The sequence below is a fragment of the Palaemon carinicauda genome, chromosome 34 (assembly GCF_036898095.1).
Source record: "Palaemon carinicauda isolate YSFRI2023 chromosome 34, ASM3689809v2, whole genome shotgun sequence".
Taxonomy (NCBI): domain Eukaryota; kingdom Metazoa; phylum Arthropoda; class Malacostraca; order Decapoda; family Palaemonidae; genus Palaemon; species Palaemon carinicauda.
Genome location: NC_090758.1, coordinates 40512315 through 40533015, shown reverse-complemented (window position 1 = coordinate 40533015; position 20701 = coordinate 40512315). Strand labels below are relative to the sequence as shown.

General features: G+C 31.7%; 1 protein-coding gene across 1 annotated transcript; it reads left to right on the top strand.

Annotated features, from left to right (window-relative positions):
• Positions 1 to 225: 225 nt before the first annotated feature.
• LOC137626837 (neuroligin-3-like) lies at positions 226 to 19166 on the top strand. The gene is made up of 8 exons (XM_068357825.1): positions 226 to 364; positions 2023 to 2216; positions 3234 to 3330; positions 13627 to 13787; positions 13945 to 14139; positions 14434 to 14591; positions 17781 to 17896; positions 18619 to 19166. Exons 1-8 carry the CDS (start codon positions 226 to 228, stop codon positions 19164 to 19166), a joined length of 1608 nt encoding a protein of 535 aa, XP_068213926.1.
• The last annotated feature ends 1535 nt before the right edge of the window (positions 19167 to 20701 follow it).

Sequence of the window (20701 nt, the reverse complement as noted above, 5' to 3'; positions counted from 1 at the left end):
TAAAGGGTCTCTGATCCAGTAGTAAAGAGAATCCAGATATAATGAAGAGTATAATAAATGGCTTATATGAATATGAAGATGAAAAACTTGTCTAAATGTGCAAAATTATAATACCCATATACGTACATACATCAATATCTGAACTTTTCAACTTAATCTACCGTAGGGTTTTACAACGCGAACACTGACCCAGTGGGTCGCCCAACTGTAGCTAACTATGGCCTGATGGACCAGCTGGCCGCCTTACACTGGGTTCAAGAGAACATCGTCCGCTTTGGGGGTGACCCAGGACAGGTCATGGTCATGGGTCACAGCACGGGAGCCGGCTGCCTCAACTACATTTTCATAACGCCTGCTGCTACAGGTCAGTCAGTAAGTAAACCTTGTTCTCTGTGACAAAGCGAAAGATTTTAAGATATTCCTTAGGTGATGTTACTTGGGGTTGGAGGGATGACGTAATGTTGATGGTGGTTTTATGATATTTCTAAGTGATGCATTTGATATCATGATTACTTCTAATGCTGATAGTATTGCCGCTACAGTTATTATAATTTAGCCTTTTTATATTACTAGCACTGCAACTAATAATAATAATAATAATAATAATAATAATAATAATAATAATAATAATAATAATAATAATAATAATAATTATTATTATTATTATTATTATTATTATTATTATTATTATTATTATTATTATTATTATTATTATTACTAAACATAGCATCTTCACTCTTAAAAAAGATAATCAGGTCAAACAAAATCCTCCATCTATTCCACAAATGTAAATTCCTGAAAGGAAACGTATTTCAAAATCCCATATTGGAAACGAGAGTTAAATATTACAAATAATAGAATTACTACTGTATATCGTGGAGCATCTCAAGTTTCCACAAGGGACTTCCTCATTTCATTTCAACTCTCATTTCTGGTTTTGGTTTTGGAGTCGTGAACTTGTAAGGAAAATTGTTGGTTTTGATTAATATCTCTGTTTGAATCAGTTTATGGGTATTTTGATTTTTTCTAATATTATTGGAAATTGTATATATATATATATATATATATATATATATATATATATATATATATATATATATATATATATATATATGTATGTATGTATATACAAGTATATATATATATATATATATATATATATATATATATATATATATATATATATATATATATATATATATATATATATATATATGTGTGTGTGTGTGTGTGTGTGTGTTTGTGTGTGTATGTATACATTTCTTCATACTTGATTTCTTGTGATTCCTAATTAAAAAGTCAAATTAAATAAACTTCAATGTATATATCCCATACCATTCAATAATCATCAAGAAGAAACACTAATTCAATTTTCTATTATCGTCTTTTTATTTGTTATTGGATATTCCTTTTCCAATATTCTATAATCGGAGTCTTGTTCTTGTACAAAGGCCAAACTACATTTATTTAGATGTTCTTATATTCTCTGTTGGTCTGCTGAATTGATATTGTTTTTACCTTACGAAACGAGTTGAATCATTATTGAGAGAAAAGAGGGATGAAGATAATATAGTTTATGATATTTATGACCACTGAGGCTTACAGAATCCTTAAATGTTTTCTTAAACACACACACCCTCATATGTATATATAAGGCATACAGAAAAAAAAAACACACACACACACACACACACACACACATATATATATATATATATATATATATATATATATATATATATATATATATATATATATATATAAATATATATATATATATATATATATATATATATATATATATATATATATATATATATATATACATATATATATATATATATATATATATATATATATATATATATATATATATATATATATATATATATATATATAAACCATGTCTCTACCAAAAAAGTACCAAAAACATATAAGTTAACAGCCCCTCTAAACACGTAAAACCATAGAATCCCTCCTACCATAATATCCTTCGGGCAATCCTTCTCCCCTGGTCATCAGGAGCAGGTCTGTTCAAGCGAGCAATCCTAATGTCAGGATCTGCACTCAGTCCCTGGGCTTCAGTCCGGGACCCATCTGGACACGCCTTCGATGTAGCCACCCAGCTGGACTGCCCTGTTCCGAACGACCTCTTTCGCCACTATGAAAATCTTCTCCAGTGTCTGAGGAAGAGGCCTCTGCACGACATATTGAAGGTGATTGATTATGTTGTTCTAGATGTATTGAGAATGATTCTTTGATTACCAGTTTACGTGGCCAGACAAAATTTCAATTGCTTTATTATTTTTATATTACAAGTAAAAAAACCATAAGTCCATCGAAAAGAAAATGAATGATTATTACTCTTTAGACTATACTTTTGTAGCGTATACTATTTCCAATCATATACTATGCTAGAATTATAAGAACTTTTTTAAAAATTTGGTTATTAATATACTGTCAATTCTAATAAAAAGAACAATTGTACGTCGTAAATATTGTGGTTTTCAGTGATTATTCTGCCCATGGCAATATGCCACCACAGATACTGTTCACACAAAGCAAATAAGCTACATGGAATGCGAATAGCTAGAAACAATAATGAATTGGAATTTCTTTTTTCTTTTTTCTGTTTCTACCTAATGAAAACAATAAATACAGAAGGAAATATATATAATAATAATTTCATTTATTGTTAATTATTTTTTTGGTTAATATTTAAATAATTATATTATATTTAGCTCCTTTTTTATGTTTTCCTAAAACGTGAAAAAAAACAAGAGATTAATGATACATTTAATTAAACAATATGGCAATTTGTTTCAAAATATAAAGAATAATTGATTATTTTTTCTCCTTATGTACCAGGTATTGAATTTGAATAACTTATTGGTAATTAAACTTTTTTGTAATTAGATATTTATTTCAGTGGATACGTTAAAAATTGTATAGTTATAATTATAACTAAATTTTAACCGAAAGTCTATCTAAATAAGTAAAGGTGTGTTTTAGAAAAACGAAATGTCATTAGAAATTTGAGTTTACATTTAACCTAACAATATTGTAATACTTATTTTAACATAGGATGATTTCTTTTTATTATAGTGCTTTTACTTCAATCGCAAAAGACAAATAATAAGTTAACTTTAATATTTCTGTCTAAATATTAATTATGATTTAGGAAAAATATAACTTTTATAAAAGAAAATATCATTAACCCAATGTTCTTAAAGGTTCAACTAAAGACATCCAAGATCCAAGTGGCTGTTGGCCCCAGCATTGATGGTGTCACTATAAAACCTGACTGGAAAAATCATATGAGAAAAATGGGTAAGTTTTACTTCTGAATTTCCGTAGATGGATTTGATATGTTTGTCAACTCAAACGCAAAAGCAATCTATTTATTGTAAATGCTATTTAGGGTCTTAACTCATAATGCATGAGATGGAAAATACACCTGAAATCCGTAAATGTATAACATTACATATATAAAACTCTATACACAAGTATCATATATATATATATATATATATATATATATATATATATATATATATATATATATATATATATATATATATATATATATATATATATATGTATATATATATATATATATATATATATATATATATATATATACATACATATGTATATATATATATACATATATATATATATATATATATATATATATATATATATATATATATATAAATATATATATATATATATATATATATATATATATATATATATATATATGTATATAGAATATATATATATATATATATATATATATATATATATATATATATATATATATATATATATATATATATATATATATATATGTATGTATATATATATATATATATATATATATATATATATATATATATATATATATATATATATATATATATATATATATATATATATATATATAAGTGTGCTACTTTTATAAGCACACATTGAGTATGTGTTGTTTAAGATGTGTAAAGCTGGATAACAAAGTACATCTTAGTAGCTTTAAAAGTATTTATTGTCTAAAAACAACAGCGTTAAACATCTCCATCATAGGAGGGAGCTGGTTTGGTCGGATGACCAATTCTGGTGAAGTATAGATATGAACTGATTAAATTATCGATATCACAGATATCGTATGCTTAGTTGATGTAGCCTTTTTAACACAATCTTGGAAGACACCTGCATCCGGTGACGTCACAAACTTTCACACACTGATGCATTGGTGTTGACGTTTAAGAAAAATGTTACATTGCCGAGGCTGCATTGTGCATCCTGTTTATGATTTTAGTGACTACAGCAAAACTCACGGCTAGCATCTTCATCCAAAATGACATATTACGTCATGTGTTTTAAACATGTAATAACAATTATTTCATTTTTTACATTATCTCGGCCAGCTATCTCAATTTTTTCAAAAAAAAATTAACAACAAGCCAAAACATGTTTACTAGGCGTGACTGGATATATGTATTATTCTTTGTTTAACTTTAGCCATAAGCAAACGAGGACGAATGTCCGGATAGGCACATCAAAAAATAATAACAATAATGCATATGAAAAGATATTACCAAAGCAAAGAAAAAAAAATGCATGATAAATAAAGATCATATATATGGTACATTGCTAGCAAATGATTATATGGTACCAAAAAAAAAAATATTGACATACATATGATTCGGTAACTTGTTAAAGAATAATTGTTACCTTTGTCAGAAACATAGATTAACATAATACGGTAACTAATAAAAATATTTGTTACCTTGGTAAAAATTAAATTTTTTAGTGCACAAACACGAATTCCTGGTACGTACACGTACCACGGTTTCGTACATATACATATATATATATATATATACATATATATATATAGGGCTGATATATTTTATTAGATGCCCATAGATTCTGTTAATTTAATTTTTTTTTCTCTTTTCTTTTTAACATTCCGGCTTATATATTTTATTAGATGCCGAGAGAAAAAATGATTTATATTTTTTTTTAAAATGTTTTTTTAAAATGTATTTTTAACCATGCAAAGTTAAAAATCTCCTCATTTACATATTACTAGCGTACTAACAGCTTTTCCTACAAACTCTAATTCCAACATTTTACTCCTTTATCGAATGAGGTGGCCACTTCAAACGGCTTTAAACTGAATTAAATAAGGAGTTTTGTCTGGACATGGTGATACGTTCTGTTTTAGCTTCCTGCTGTGCTGTAACCTACGCCAAACAAGGATGTTCACGGCGATAAATATCATCACCGTGATACCCAGTCCTGCTAGTAGTATGGGTTGAAGAATTTCCTTATAAGTCGGTGACAGGTGGTCCATTTCGGTTAATTTCATCAACTGCTTGGCTACTTGTCTGTTGTACGGGAGAGGTAGTGCTGGCATTGTAGAGGTCCATGTGAAGTTCGCGAAGTAGGCTCGTTCTCTGATGAGTGTCCGTAGACCAGTCACCATGGAATTAGGGGAAGTCCCGATACAACCATCTGCTGCAACGAAGAAGTGGGCGAAAGACATGGATCCGTCAGGGCATGATACATTAAAGCCGTCCTTGTCGTATCGTATCCACGAGCCATTGTTCAGTCTGCAATTGAACTCATTATTGTCAAAGGGATAAAGCTTATCCAGACAATTTTCACTTGTATGGGAGAGAGCACCGTCTAGCACTATACCTAACTCGCATGAATCCATTAGGTTTTTATGGAATTCAAATGAGTCAGCTGTACATATTTTTCCATCCATTGCATCTGAACAGTGAGTTAATTGATTTAAGTCTTTAATGACCGTATATGTTTCCTTGTCTGGGGGAATCAATACGTGTCCTGTCAAACTGGATATTACTGGATTTGAGTGATTCGTCATGAAAGTCGGAAATGGTGATATGCTGTAAGATTGCCAGGCATCAGAAGAATCAAAGGGAATTGTAATCCTAATCTTGTTATTTTCAATGCTTACTGTAATTAGGCTGTAATAAAATTCTAACCTACGTTCGCCTAACAAAGGAACATAGCCTAGTTTATGCCTTCCGTTCTCCAGAATTAACTTTAAGTAATTTATAGGCAACAAATGGGGCGACAGTACACCTTTAGTTGCTAACGTGATAGCATCTACATAATCTTTTGATTTCTCAATGAAATGTGCAATTCTGTTATGTATGTGATCTATCTTTGAATCATAATACGTTAACGTTGCCAACAAATCCTGTACTTCCATAATCTGAATGATATTATTTGAATGTTCATTTACTAAATCCATAATTTGATTGATTGAAGCAAACTGATTCCTTAGTTTTGACATAATCAATTCATCTTCATGAGTCAAGAACTCAATTTTCTTATTTTGATTACTAATTTGAAGACGATTGGAAATTCCTAAACCTAAACTTGCAACAGACCCAAAGATGTTTAATGCAGCATGAATAAACGGATTTCGTCTTTCTTTATGTTCGTGTCCTACAGTCCACATCAAAAGGTCATAAGCCAAAGATCCTGTCTCGTAAGTCTTATTTTTCAAGTCATCAGATAGCATCTTTGCAACTTTTAATGTTGATCCAAGCAAACTCTCTGTAGTCAAATGAAAATGTCTTCTATGCAACTCATCCAATGAGGCAGAAAACCTTGAAATGGTGGTTCTTAAGCTAGTGACATCATTGTCTGGAAGAAAAATTGCTTGCATATTCACTTCTACAACTACGTTGCTTGATGTAATAAAAACGTCTTCTTGTCTTTCAACTATAGTGCCATATTTAAAATTTATACTTTTAGTTTTAGAGCTCATCCCACACGAGAAAAATGTCTGAGCGAACAATATCACTCCCAACAACAAAAAATTCATCTTGGAAACCTGTAACGAGAAAAATATATATAATTACTCCTGTATTAAGAAGAAAACTTTTAATCACATAAAATAAAAAAAATTTCCCTCACTTCTTTCCCTCTCTTTTCTTTTTTCTTTTTAATTTCTTATGTGAGCCAATGGTACCATTCTCTCATCCGTGGGTTGGGATACGTTTTGAACTCTAAACCTATTGGCCGTTAATGTTTCCAAATTGTTAAATGGGCCTTCAAACTTAGGTGTTAGTTTATAATTGAGTCCTTTGCGCACATTGATTTGAATATACACGTTATCACCCACGGTATATGTTTTAGTTGGCTTCGCTATTTTATCATGATTCCTTTTCATTATGATTTGTGATTCTTCTAAATTCTTTCGAAGGATATCATATCGACTTATACTTGCATTTATATATTCTTTTAAAGGATTTGATAGATTAGTTGTAGGCGTTAATACATGGAAAGTCGTTCTAACTGGGGTGCCATACAATGCTTCATGCGGTGACATTTTAATTGATATATGATATGAATGATTCAGAGTACTCAGCACCGCCGGTATTGCAATATCCCAGTTGGGGTCTGATCCCCCTAGTGTTACTCTTAATATATTTAAAATCTTCCTATTTGCTCTTTCCACTAGCCCATTCGACTCTGGGTGATATATCATGGTATTTATTTTCTTTATGCTGAGGAATTCACACAATGAGGTAAGAAAGTGATTATTGAATTCACCACCCGAGTCTGAGATTATCATGTGTGGAATTCCATGTTTACAAATGTAACACTCGTAAAACTTCCTAGCGCATTCAATCGCAGTTTTAGTTTTAAGCGCTATTAGTTCTGTATATCGAGTTAAAGCATCTATAATTACTAAGAGGTGCTTATTTCCTCGGTCTGACTCGTAAAATCCTGTTAACAAATCTAAATGTATTCTTTCAAAAGGTTGATTGGGCACAGGATAAGCCCCTAGGCTAACAGGTGTTTTCGTATGCCCTTTGTTTTCCTGACATGTGCGACAATTAGCTATGTGTCTTTTTATATCTGTAAGCATCGTATGCCAATAAAACAATGATTTGGCTTTTTGTGACATTAATGAGAACCCCGGGTGTCCATGTAATGGATTTGAATGGAACCAATTCAGGACAGTGGAAATAAGTGAGATTGGTACCACTACCTGGTCGTTAGTTACATGTGGTGTATTGCGGGTTTTCCTTGTCACAGTCCTACACAGAATATTATCTTTGATTATATAATTCTGCTGCTTATACTTTATATATCCGTTTTCCTTATGATTGCCTTTCAAAGCATTTATAATTGTTTCTATTTTCTGATCTTTTCTTTGCTCAGTCTGTAACAATTCAGCGCTCCAGCCTAAATCTTCTTGTTCAGATATCGTTTTAACAATAGGCATGGATGTTGATATACCTATTAATTCAGCTAAAGGCTCCGTACAAGATGGCACGGGGTTGCGTGATAATGCATCCGCAATGATATTTGCTTTCCCAGGTAAATACCCGATTCTTGCGCCAAAATCTTGAATGATCAAATGCCACCGAGTTCGTTTAGGGCTGTGGTTGAAGCCTTTAAAGAACTCTGTTAGTGGTTTATGGTCAGTAAGTGAATTAACAATAGCTAGCCCTTCCTTGTCTATTACTGCATACTTACCTTCAGAAGTTCTCAACTTTCGAGAATAGAAAGCTATCAGGAAAAATTGTTTATCATATTGCTGAAGCAATACCCCTCCTACTCCTAAGTCTGAGGCATCTGTTGCAATGAAGAATTCCTTACCGAAGTCAGGAAATTTTATGACAGGAGAACTACACAGTTCATCTTTCAAGGTATTAAACGCCTGTTGATGTTGTTCAGACCATATGAAATCTACGCCCTTCTTCGTCAGATCAGTTATAGGAGCGGCTATTATTGAATAGTTGCGTATAAAACGCCTGTAATATCCACTACAACCTAGAAATTGCTGTATTCCCTTGACATTAGTAGATATGGGAAAATTACGTATAGCCGACACCTTATCATGGACTACTTTAAGACCTTGGCTTGACACCATGAAACCCAAATATATTAATTCTGTTTTGAAAAACTTACACTTACTAATCTTTACCCTTAAGTTATGTTGTCTTAATCTCTGTAGTACTAGTTCTAACTTACGTAGATGTTCTTCTAAGGTGTTGGAAAAGATTACAAGATCATCCATATAGGCATGCAATATATCCCCTAACAAGTCTCCAAACACTATGTTAATCATTCTTGTAAATGTTATAGGAGCTCAACGTAAACCAAAAGGCATCCGTAAAAATTCATAATGTCCCCTGTCTGTGCTGAAGGCTGTGTATGGGATACTATCTTCTTCTAATGATATCTGGTGAAAGCCTTTAAGTAAGTCCAAACTGGTAAAATATTTATTATGACCTAACAAAGACAAAATATCGTCAGTACATGGCACTGGGAATCGATCAGGGATCGTCTCCTCGTTTAGACGACGGAAGTCGACGCAGATACGCCATGTTCGATCTTTTTTCGGTACAACTATTAAAGGAAAATTATAAGGGCTGTTTGATTTCCTAATTACTCCTTCTAGCATTTTACCTACTTCATCATTTATTTCATTCTGGAATTCCATAGGGAGTCTGTACGAGGGTACATAGATAATTTTCTGCTTGTCCTTTAACCTTATTTGATGCTCGATCATATCTGTTTTCCTAAGGATCCATCCGTAGTGGAAAAAACATCATGATATTTGGTTAAAAGTCCAAAAATTTTCTGCTGAATTTCTTCGTCTTGAATGTCTTTATTGATTTTATTTTTAATAGACCGCAAAAGGGATTCATCAGCAACTGATTGAGAGTGATTGATCTCAGCAACGGTAAGAATACGATGTTAATAAACTTCTACATCCAAGATATGTTGATTTTTGTGAATTACTAAAGTGTTATTTAAATGATTACAGACTTCAATATTACATTGTTGATGTGAGCCTACTGTATAAATAGATTGTGTGACAGACAATCCGTTAGTTTTCAAAGTGTCGGAAAGGATTAATATTTCAGATCCCGGTAATGTTTTCTTTATTTGCACTATTAAATTCGAAGGTACGTTTGGTTCGATAGATTGCGTGCAAGATGATATTACGGGTGAACGAGAATTCTGCTGGGTCGCGTATATTATTTCTTTATTAGTGAGACAAGTTATTGGTTCTTCAACGTATGTTACGGTTACATTTGTCGTCTCCTTTTTATCCAAAACTGATTTTAAGGTATTAGAAGACTTATAGAATTTCTCTTTGATATACAAGCCGTGCCTGGCAGAGGCTAAGATAACGTTTTGATTTCCCATAGATGGGTATCCTATAATTACAGCTGGATATATATCAATGTTTTTTACAACAACAAATGTATCAGCAAACGTGCGTTTACCGACTTTGAACTGAACATGAGTTATACCTATGACATTTAATTCATTATTTCCTATACCCGAGAGTCTAACTCCGGAATTTCAATCAGAAAGTTCGAAAACAACAAATGATGTGTTTTCAAATCCATGATATTACGTGGACTACCAGAGTCAAAAAATAACGTAAAGGATTTGTGTTTACAGCATATAAGGTTGGTCGTAACTCATTTTGGCTTATTATTGTATGAATTCGTTGCAAATCTACGGGAACATGCACTGTTTTACTTAATTCGGCCATGTGTTTCATAGGAAAATCTACTGTCTCACAATTATCTGATAAAACATTAAATTGATTATTCAATACTATTGATGTTGACATGAATGACCTTGACCCAACATCACTCTCTTCCCCTCTGGAGTTAACTATGTGGTATTTGCTTTGCTCTGCACATTCTGAAAATTAGTATGACCTTGCGAGGTCTGGTTTGACGACCCAGGCTCAGCGATATTCGAAGAAGTGTTTGTTTGCTTTGGACTCTGAACTACATTGACATTTGGTTGTTTCTTCTTATTGTTAAAATGAGGATTTTTCTTTTTATTTCCATATGGAACTGACTGTGGAATTGACTGTGTATTTTTGGGATTCTGTTGTGTCTTACGCGAGTAACATTGACTGTATGAATGAGTTGCACTATTATGAATCGAGCAGAATTTCCTTCTGCAGTCGGTGCTTAAGTGACCTTGACATTTGCAATTATAACACGTCCTTCCCGCTACTTTACTATTATTAACTACGTTCACTTGTTGTGGCTTTGTTTCATTCTTTGCAAAAACTTGAGTTAACACGGGATCGAGATCTGGACACTTGGACATGTGTTTCTTTATCTGTTTATATACATCCAATTCCGTACTTGCAGGCGTTAACTTCTTATCAAAACACCGCACTAAAGCTTCAGGCAACATAAGTGTCATGCAAGTTAAATACATTAATCGTAAAAAATCTTTCACGGAGATGTTATCCCTAGTAACCCAAGTGGAATGACCTAAAATGAGAGCTGCTCTCTCAATAACATTAAGCCGATTCATAGTGGCTTGATTAAGTGTATTTCGTAACGTTAATACTACATCCAAGGCTTCCTCACCCCTATAGACCGCGCGTAACCTAACTTTGAAATCATCCCAGGTAACTGCTTCTTGAAATGAAACACCTCTTAAATATGCACTCGCATCCCTCTTAGAAAAATCTATAAAACTTTTAGCTTCTTGTAATTGTACAAAAGGGTCTACGATTTGTTTGGCATTTAAATGGGCATCGACGGATGAAATCCATGACTCCACATTTTGTGGCAAGAACCCATTGACTCGACCCTGAAAAGGAAGGATTGCTGACCTGGCATTTACAAGCGTCACAATTAGAGGAGGATTAGTCTGGCCTACGCCACTAGGTCCAGGGGTAGGGCTTACAGGGGGAGTCATGACTGCTGTATTTCTTTTCCTATCTCTTCGACCCCTTGCAATTCTATCAAAATATCTCTATGAATACAGACGTCCACTGCGTAAACGCATATGTATAATAAAATTTCCCAAACAATGTTACTAATCCCAAGACATTTCCCGATAATTTTTGAAAGAAAAAGGTATTAGCATGAAGAGAGAAAAAATTCTAGATGAGAATTAGGAGTTGAACACAGTTTCCTTTAATGAAAGGAAATAAAAGAATAGCAAATCACTCACCCCAGTAATAATCGACTAACGACTCGTGATAACTACACTTCACTGCCTAAACTGGATGAATTCAAAAATTTGTACTTAGCTTATATATGGTTCTGTGTGATGTCGACACATCCTCTCTCTCTTTCTTAATGTTTTGTTAGCGATGTATCGTTCGAGTTTCTGTTGAATGTAGTGCTTCCTGGATATGTTTTGTAAACGTTGAACGTCAGTCCTTGGGTTTCCTAGGATGTTGATGGAAGATCCAGTTCATCAGTTTATATTTATAACATTCATTAGATGTTTAATATTTCGATGGACTATATTATTTAGTCAAAATTGTAGATACATGTAGATAACGTTGAGTTCTTGAAGATCTTTCTCTGGTTTTACAGCTTTTATTTTGAAGTCTTGAAGATCTTCCTCTAATTCTTAGAGTTTAATATTATAGTTACTTGAAGATCTTTCTCTGATTCGTAGAGTTTAACCGCTGCCACCATTTATAAGTGTGCTACTTTTATAAGCACACATTGAGTATGTGTTGTTTGAGATGATTTAAAGCTGGATAACGAAGTACATCTTATTAGCTTTAAAAGTATTTATTGTCTAAAAACAACAGAGTTAAACATCTCCATCATAGGAGGGAGCGGGTTTGGTCGGATGACCAATTCTGGTGAAGTATAGATATGAACTGATTAAATTATCGATATCACAGATATCGTATGCTTAGTTGATGCAGCATTTTTAATACAATCTCGGATGACACCTGCATCTGGTGACGTCACAAACTTTCACACACTGATGCATAGGTCTTGACGTTTAAGAAAAATGTTACATTGCCGAGGCTGCATTGTGCATCCTGTTTATGATTTTAGTGACTACAGCAAATCTCACGGCTAGCATCTTCATCCAAAATGACATATTACGTCATGTGTTTTAAGATGTAATAACAATTATTTCATTTATTACATATGTGTGTATATATATATATATATATATATATATATATATATATATATATATATATATATATATATATATATATATATATATATATATATATATATATATATATATATATATATATATATATATATATATATATATATATATATATATATATATATATATATATATATATATATATATATAGATGCGCCTCCATTTATGGGTGGGGATACCTTAACGTGATGATCAGCAGAGCTGTACTAAGGCTACCTATAATAGCTACGTTTGCTGTGAGCAATCAGACATAAATCTCCCACCATCACCACTCTGCAGTTGGCAAGCCTGATGATGAAAACTAGCCAAACCACAGTCATGAATAAGGACATTGATGTGGCCAATGTCCTTCAGAGTTCTAGACACAGCTGCTTTTTTTGTTGTCGTTGTTGTTTTGGTTGTTGCTGTTTTATATACACAAATATATACAGTTACGAACTGAAATCCTTGCATAATGAATACATACGTTTAAACAGAATAAAATTCCTAATTTCTAAACTATAATATAAAAGTTAACTTGCACCCAAGTACTTAATCGTATATCCTAAATATCTCCATTTGTCTATACAAAGTAATATTCTTAATCACTCAACTATAAAAACAAAAATAAGAAAAATCTTAATTTTCCTCTTGATTTCAAAGGCAAGGAAGGTCGAACTCCAGTTGACCTCCTTCTAGGAATGACAGCTGCTAACCTCCTTGACATCCTGAGTGAGCAAGAAGTCCAGGAAGGATTCGATGCTGACTATAGGGAGGATCTGCTGAGATCCTTCGTCGTCAATAAATATCGATATCATCTGCAGGTGATTATTATTATTATTATTATTATTATTATTATTATTATTATTATTATTATTATTATTATTATTATTATTATTATCACCTGGACTACACACATAAAAACTATACAATCTTATAATAAAAGTACACTTCAAATGGAGTATTTTCATCTTGACACAGGAAATAATGTTAGCCATTACAGCCGAGTACACTGATTGGTCGAGATCCCTTCATCAACCAATGAGCATCAGGGACTCAACCGGCCAAGGCCTTCACGATGCGAATATCGTCTCGCCGATGGCAGATCTTGCCAAGCAGCTCTACACGACTTTCCGATCATTTTATCTCCACGTCTTGGAGGAAGAAGGTTCAGATGTACGTTGATATGGATAGATTGGATTTATATATGAAATAAAAAAAATATGGTATATATTATTAATGAAAATCTTTAATAATCTACAGAATGTTTTTGAATATTTTCCATAGATTAGAGATGTATGTATCCAAATCATGCAAATAATATTCATGAAAATATAAAATAATAGATACCAATAAAAGAATCATGATATAAATAAAATCCTATATTCCTCTTACATTCAAATTATTATTTTTCAATTTAGTTATTACTACAATAAAGCTTTAAATTTGAACTAATAATCTTTCCCAAAGTCTGGAAAAGAGAATATTCTCCTGAACGAGCTGGCGTACGTCTTTGGTGGTCCTATGGGTGCTCTGGGACCTTTGGCCTCAAGTTATAACTTCACTAAGATGGATGTCACCCTCAGCAAATCTTTCATATCAATATGGAGTAATTTCATAAAATTTGGGTGAGTACAAGGTGGTTTTAGAAGGGATAGGGGATGTATGAATCAGATTTTTACAGTTAGGCTGATATGCAAGAAATATTTAGCAAAAGGTGAGGAGGTGTATGTCGCATTTATGGATCTGGAGAAAGCGTATGATAGAGTTGATAGAGAAGCGATGTGAAATGTGATGACGTTATATAGAATTGGTGGAAGGTCTTTGCAAGCAGTGAAAAGTTTCTACAATAGTAGTAAAGCGTGTGTTAGGATAGGGAATAAAGTGAGCGATTGATTTCCAGTGAGAGTGGGGCTGAGAAAGGGATGTGATATGTTGCCATGCTTGTTTAACTTGTATGTTGATGGAGTGATGAGAGAGGTGAATTATCGAGTACTTAGACGAGGATTTAAACTGATAGACACGAATGATCATGAATGGGAGGTAAATCAGTTGTTGTTTGCGTATGATACTGTACTGGTTGCAAACTCATAAGAGAAGCTTGGCCGATTAGTGACAGGATTTGGAAGGATATGTGAAAGAAGGAAGTTGAGAGTTAATGTGGGTGAGAGTAAGGTTATGAGATGTGCGAGAAGGGAAGGTGTTACGAGGTTGAATGTCATATCAAATGGAGAGTTACTTGAGGAGGTGGATCAGTTCAAGTACTTGGGGTCTGTTGTTGCAGTAAATGGTTGGGTGGAAGCAGATGTATGTCAGAGAGTGTTGGGGCCAGTGAATGGAGTGATAAAGAATAGAAGGTTAGGCATAAATGTGAAGAGAGTTTTGTATGGGAAAGTGATTGTAACAACTGTGATGTATGTATCGTAGTTGTGGGGAATAAAAGTGACGGGTAGACAGAAATTGAATGTGTTTGAGATGAAGTGTCTGAGAAGTATAACTGGTGTATCTCGAGAAGATAGGGTTAGGATCAAAGTAGTGAGGGTGAAAACTGGTGTAAGAATTGATTTAACAGCTAGAGTGGATATGAATGTGTTGAGGTGGTTTGGCCATGTTGAGAGAATGGAAAATGGCTGTCTGCTAAAGAAGGTGATGAATGCAAGATTTGATGGGAGAATTAAAAGAGGAAGGTCAAGGTTTGGGTGGATGGATGGAGTGAAGAAAGCTCTGGGTGATAAGAGGATAGATGTGAGAGGCAAGAGAGCGTGCTAAATATAGGAATGAATGGTGAGCGATTGTGACGCAGTTCCTGTAGGCCCTGCTGCTTCCTCTGGTCGCCTTGGATGACTGCGGAGGTAGCAGCAGTAGGGGATTCAGCGTTATAAAGCTTCATCTATGCTGGATAACGGGGGAGGGTGGGTTGTGGAACCCTAGCAGTACCAGCCGAACTTGGTTGACTTCTTCGTCAGGCTGGGAGGAGCATAGAGAGGAAAGGTACCTTTTTTCATTCATTTGTTGTCGGCTACCACCCAAAATTAGTGGAAGTACTTTGATATATGGATCTGGATATATATATATATATATATATATATATATATATATATATATATATATATATATATATTTAAATATATATATTATTATTATTATTATTACTATCCAAGCTACAACCCTAGTTGGAAAAGCAAGATGCTATAAGCCCAGGGGCTCCAACAGGGAAAAATAGCCCAGTGAGGAAAGGAAATAAGGAAATAAATAAATGAAGAGAACAAATTAACAATAAATCATTCTAAAAACAGTAACAACGTCAAAACAGACATGTCATACTGTATATAAACTATTAACAGCATCAAAAACAAATATGTCATAAATAAACTATAAAAAGACTCATGTCCTCCTGGTCAACAAAAAAGCATTTGCTCCAACTTTGAACTTTTGAAGTTCTACTGATTCAACCACCCGATTAGGAAGATCATTCCACAACTTGGTAACAGCTGGAATAAAACTTCTAGAGTACTGCGTAGTATTGAGTCTCGTGATGGAGAAGGCCTGGCTATTAGAATTAACTGCCTGCCTAGTATTACGAACAGGATAGAATTGTCCAGGGAGATCTGAATGTAAAGGATGGTCAGAGTTATGAAAAATCTTATGCAACATGCATAATGAACTAATTGAACGGCGGTGCCAGAGATTAATATCTAGATCAGGAATAAGAAATTTAATAGACCGTAAGTTTCTGTCCAACAATATATATATATATATATATATATATATATATATATATATATATATATATATATATATATATACATATATATATATGTATATATATATATATATATATATATATATATATATATATATATATATATATATATATATATATATATATATACATATATATATATATATATATATATATATATATATATATATATATATATATATATGTATATATATATATATATATATATATATATATATATATATATATATATTTATATATATATATATATATATATATATATATATATATATATATATATATATATATATATATATATATATATATATATATATATATATATATATATATATATATATATATATACATATATATATATGTATATATATATATATAATATATATATATATATATATATATATATATATATATATATATATATGTATATATATATATATATATATATATATATATATATACATATATATATATTTATATATTTATATATATATATATATATATATATATATATATATATATATATATATATATATATACATATATATATATATATTTATATATATATATATATATATATATATATATATATATATATATATATATATATATATATATATATATATATATATATATATATATATATATATATATATATACATATATATATATATGTATATATATATATATATGTATGTATATATATATACGTATATATACACATATATATATATATATATATATATATATATATATATATATATATATATATATATATATATATATATATATATATATATATATATATTTATATATATATATATGTATATATATGTATATATACATATATATATATATATATATATATATATATATATATATATATATATATATATATATATATATATATATTTATATATATATGTATATATATATATATATATATATATATATATATATATATATATATAAATACTGTACATTTTATATCATTGATACCATAAATCAATCAATTATACTTATGGTATCAATTCAAAACCCTATGTTTATATTACAGACATCCAAAAGATCCTTTCTCCAAAGCTAAGATGTCCGGGAGTGCAAACGATATAACTTTTGAAGAACAGATATGTCCCAAATATGATCCAGTCTATCAGAGATACTTTCAAATAGGTGAGGTTCCTATTTTTTTGGGGCTGTATTCCCTCAGAGATATAATGATACAATGATTTTCAATATTTTCTAGATATATAACCTTAAGTCAGGAAAATACACTTATTAATATTTTTTGAGTAATTTTATTTCTTCGTGATAACTTACATATAAATTAATAATCCCTTTCTTCTCTATATATGAAATCTTATGTTCTAGATGTTAACACACACACTCTCTCTCTCTCTCTCTCTCTCTCTCTCTCTCTCTCTCTCTCTCTCTCTCTCTCTCTCTCTCTCTCTCTCTCTCTCTCTCTCTCTTCAATAACCCAACTCCTATGAATATCATTACCCTAAACTAATAAAACATAACTTCTTTAATGCACTTCACAAAACTATAGAACCTTAGTAAAATACTAATATTTAACTGGTGATTTGTCTAATAAACTAAATGATAGTACATCTAAACTTATATGATATAATTCTAATCATCAATATAGATATGATATGTAGCTTTTCCAGAAACTTGCTTTAGGGAAATTCAAGTGTTTGGATTCTATTTGTAATAGATTTTGAAGCTGTAACATTCAAAACGTATTCATTGATAAATTAATAAAAATATTTATTCATAACATCAAGAGTCAAAACCATATATCTTATACTTAAGGAATATATCTTCTATAAATATTGTATCCTCGTTTTCACATAATTACTTTTAGTTACCTATATGTCTATTCATTCCAGGAACCCAGAACTCTGTACGTGACCATTACCGTGCTGGAAAAGTAGCCTTGTGGTCCTGGCTACTACCTGGTCTTGAACGAGTGGGTACTAGGTACGGCCCGTGTAAAAACTTTCACAGATTACCAACTGATCTCCAGTCTGGTTTATACCCTGAATCAACAGGTCAGTATATCTATACTGAAGGCTTTCTATCTAGCCCAATCACTCCAACCCTCACTGGCCTAACAAATACACCCCATACCTTGACAATTTTAGCTACGGCTAACAGAAACCAAGTTAGTGAATCAGATAATTTGGATATGCTAAGTCAAATGGGAAAGGATTTCCCTTACACAATTGCACTGAGTGTGACAGTGGCCATTGCCTGCTCTTTGCTAATCCTAAATATCTTGGTTCTTACTACCGTTTTTTATCATTATAAGGCCAACCGCCGGAGCCTCGCCAAAGGTTCGCAGGACGCATATAGCGATAGTGGGAGTGACGTCCAGTTGCACTCGTCTGGGGACAATTGTAAGACAATATATGCCCAGGGCATTATGGAACCTTGAGGCCTTCTATCACAATGCGTAGCAGCCTGGCCACAGCCTTTGAAGAGGAGTCCCAGCACGACTGGCCACCAGACTATATAAGCAGCGTACAAACCATAGACGATATGACTGGTGTAACATCCAATAGGCTCTCCCCAGATACGCAAGGCATCGTTTTGAATACCCAAACGCTACACGAACAAAAACAAAATATATCAACAGTTACAATGCTCAAGCAGCCTGTGGCTTCGTACACATCTCCGAATGATGGTCAACTTGTCTCTACATATTCACCAGTTGATGGTCAACTCGTCCCTACGCATTCATCAAAAGAGTATCAACTCGTCCAAAATTGTTCACCCAAAGCAGGCCATCCAGTTACAAGTTATTCTCCGAAGGATGGACAACTGATTCCAAATTATTTGTCAAGCAGTGCTTTTATCACGAAGATTAGGGAGTAGTTATAGTCTATATCATTGTAATATACTCAAAAAAGGTTCTACTTCTTTAAAAACATTGTTGGATATACTCTAGAATATAGGGCAAATCGGTCTCATGATTAATTTTGATCTAGTACATTACCTATATATTTCTCTCTAAGATTACCATCTCGTCTTCAAAGTTATACTTAACAAAGGCCAAATAATAAAACTAATTTTCTTGAGTAATAAAACACTCACTTTATGATACTCAGGAAAACAATGGTTCTCAGAAAACTAGCCAACTCATCTAACTATGTTCTTCGATCAAAGTCTTTTTTTTTTTAATAATTAGTTTTTCATATTTCTGTTATCAAACTATGTCGATCAAACACATTCCTTACTCTGGTGGACTTAGAACATCATCAGAGATGCAGAAACATAACGAATAATTGTTTTAATGATTTACAGTTCCTTTCTATCAATCAATTATCGGTAGTAAAAATTAATAATAACAACATTAAAAAAATAAAATTTGGTATTTAACATATGAAAATTCCTAGAGTCCATTATTGGGTACATTAACTATTCCTAAAATTAAAAGAAAGTTGTCTACTTCTCATAATAAGGAACTTTTACAAAATTACTTTTTTCCACATTTGATAGAATATCTGATATCCCTAAGTAAAGTAACTGGTGCCCAATTAAGAGAAAAATACTCATAGTTGAATTCAAAGATTTAAAAAAAAAAACATATCAATTGAATTGGACCGGAGATTTGATTATCCAAAAACAAGAATCCTCAATAAATAAAAGACAGCAAATACCCATTTTGAGATGTTCATAAATAAACCTCAATGAAATCATATAAAAATTATATAAGAAGAAAAAAATGGAAACCCTAATAGTGTCTATCTAAGAAGAAGAAAGTGAACTTTATAACTATAGCCATTTACAATAGAATGTTTTGTTGTTGTAAAACTTTATATCTAACCTGTGGTTGTTTGTTTGGGGATATATTTATCAGTGTGTGTGTGTATGTATATATGTGTGTTTTTTGCAACGATAAAAAAGTGAATTTTTTTATATAAGTGTTTCGTTACCTAAAAACTAGAGAAGGTAAAAATTCAAATTCTT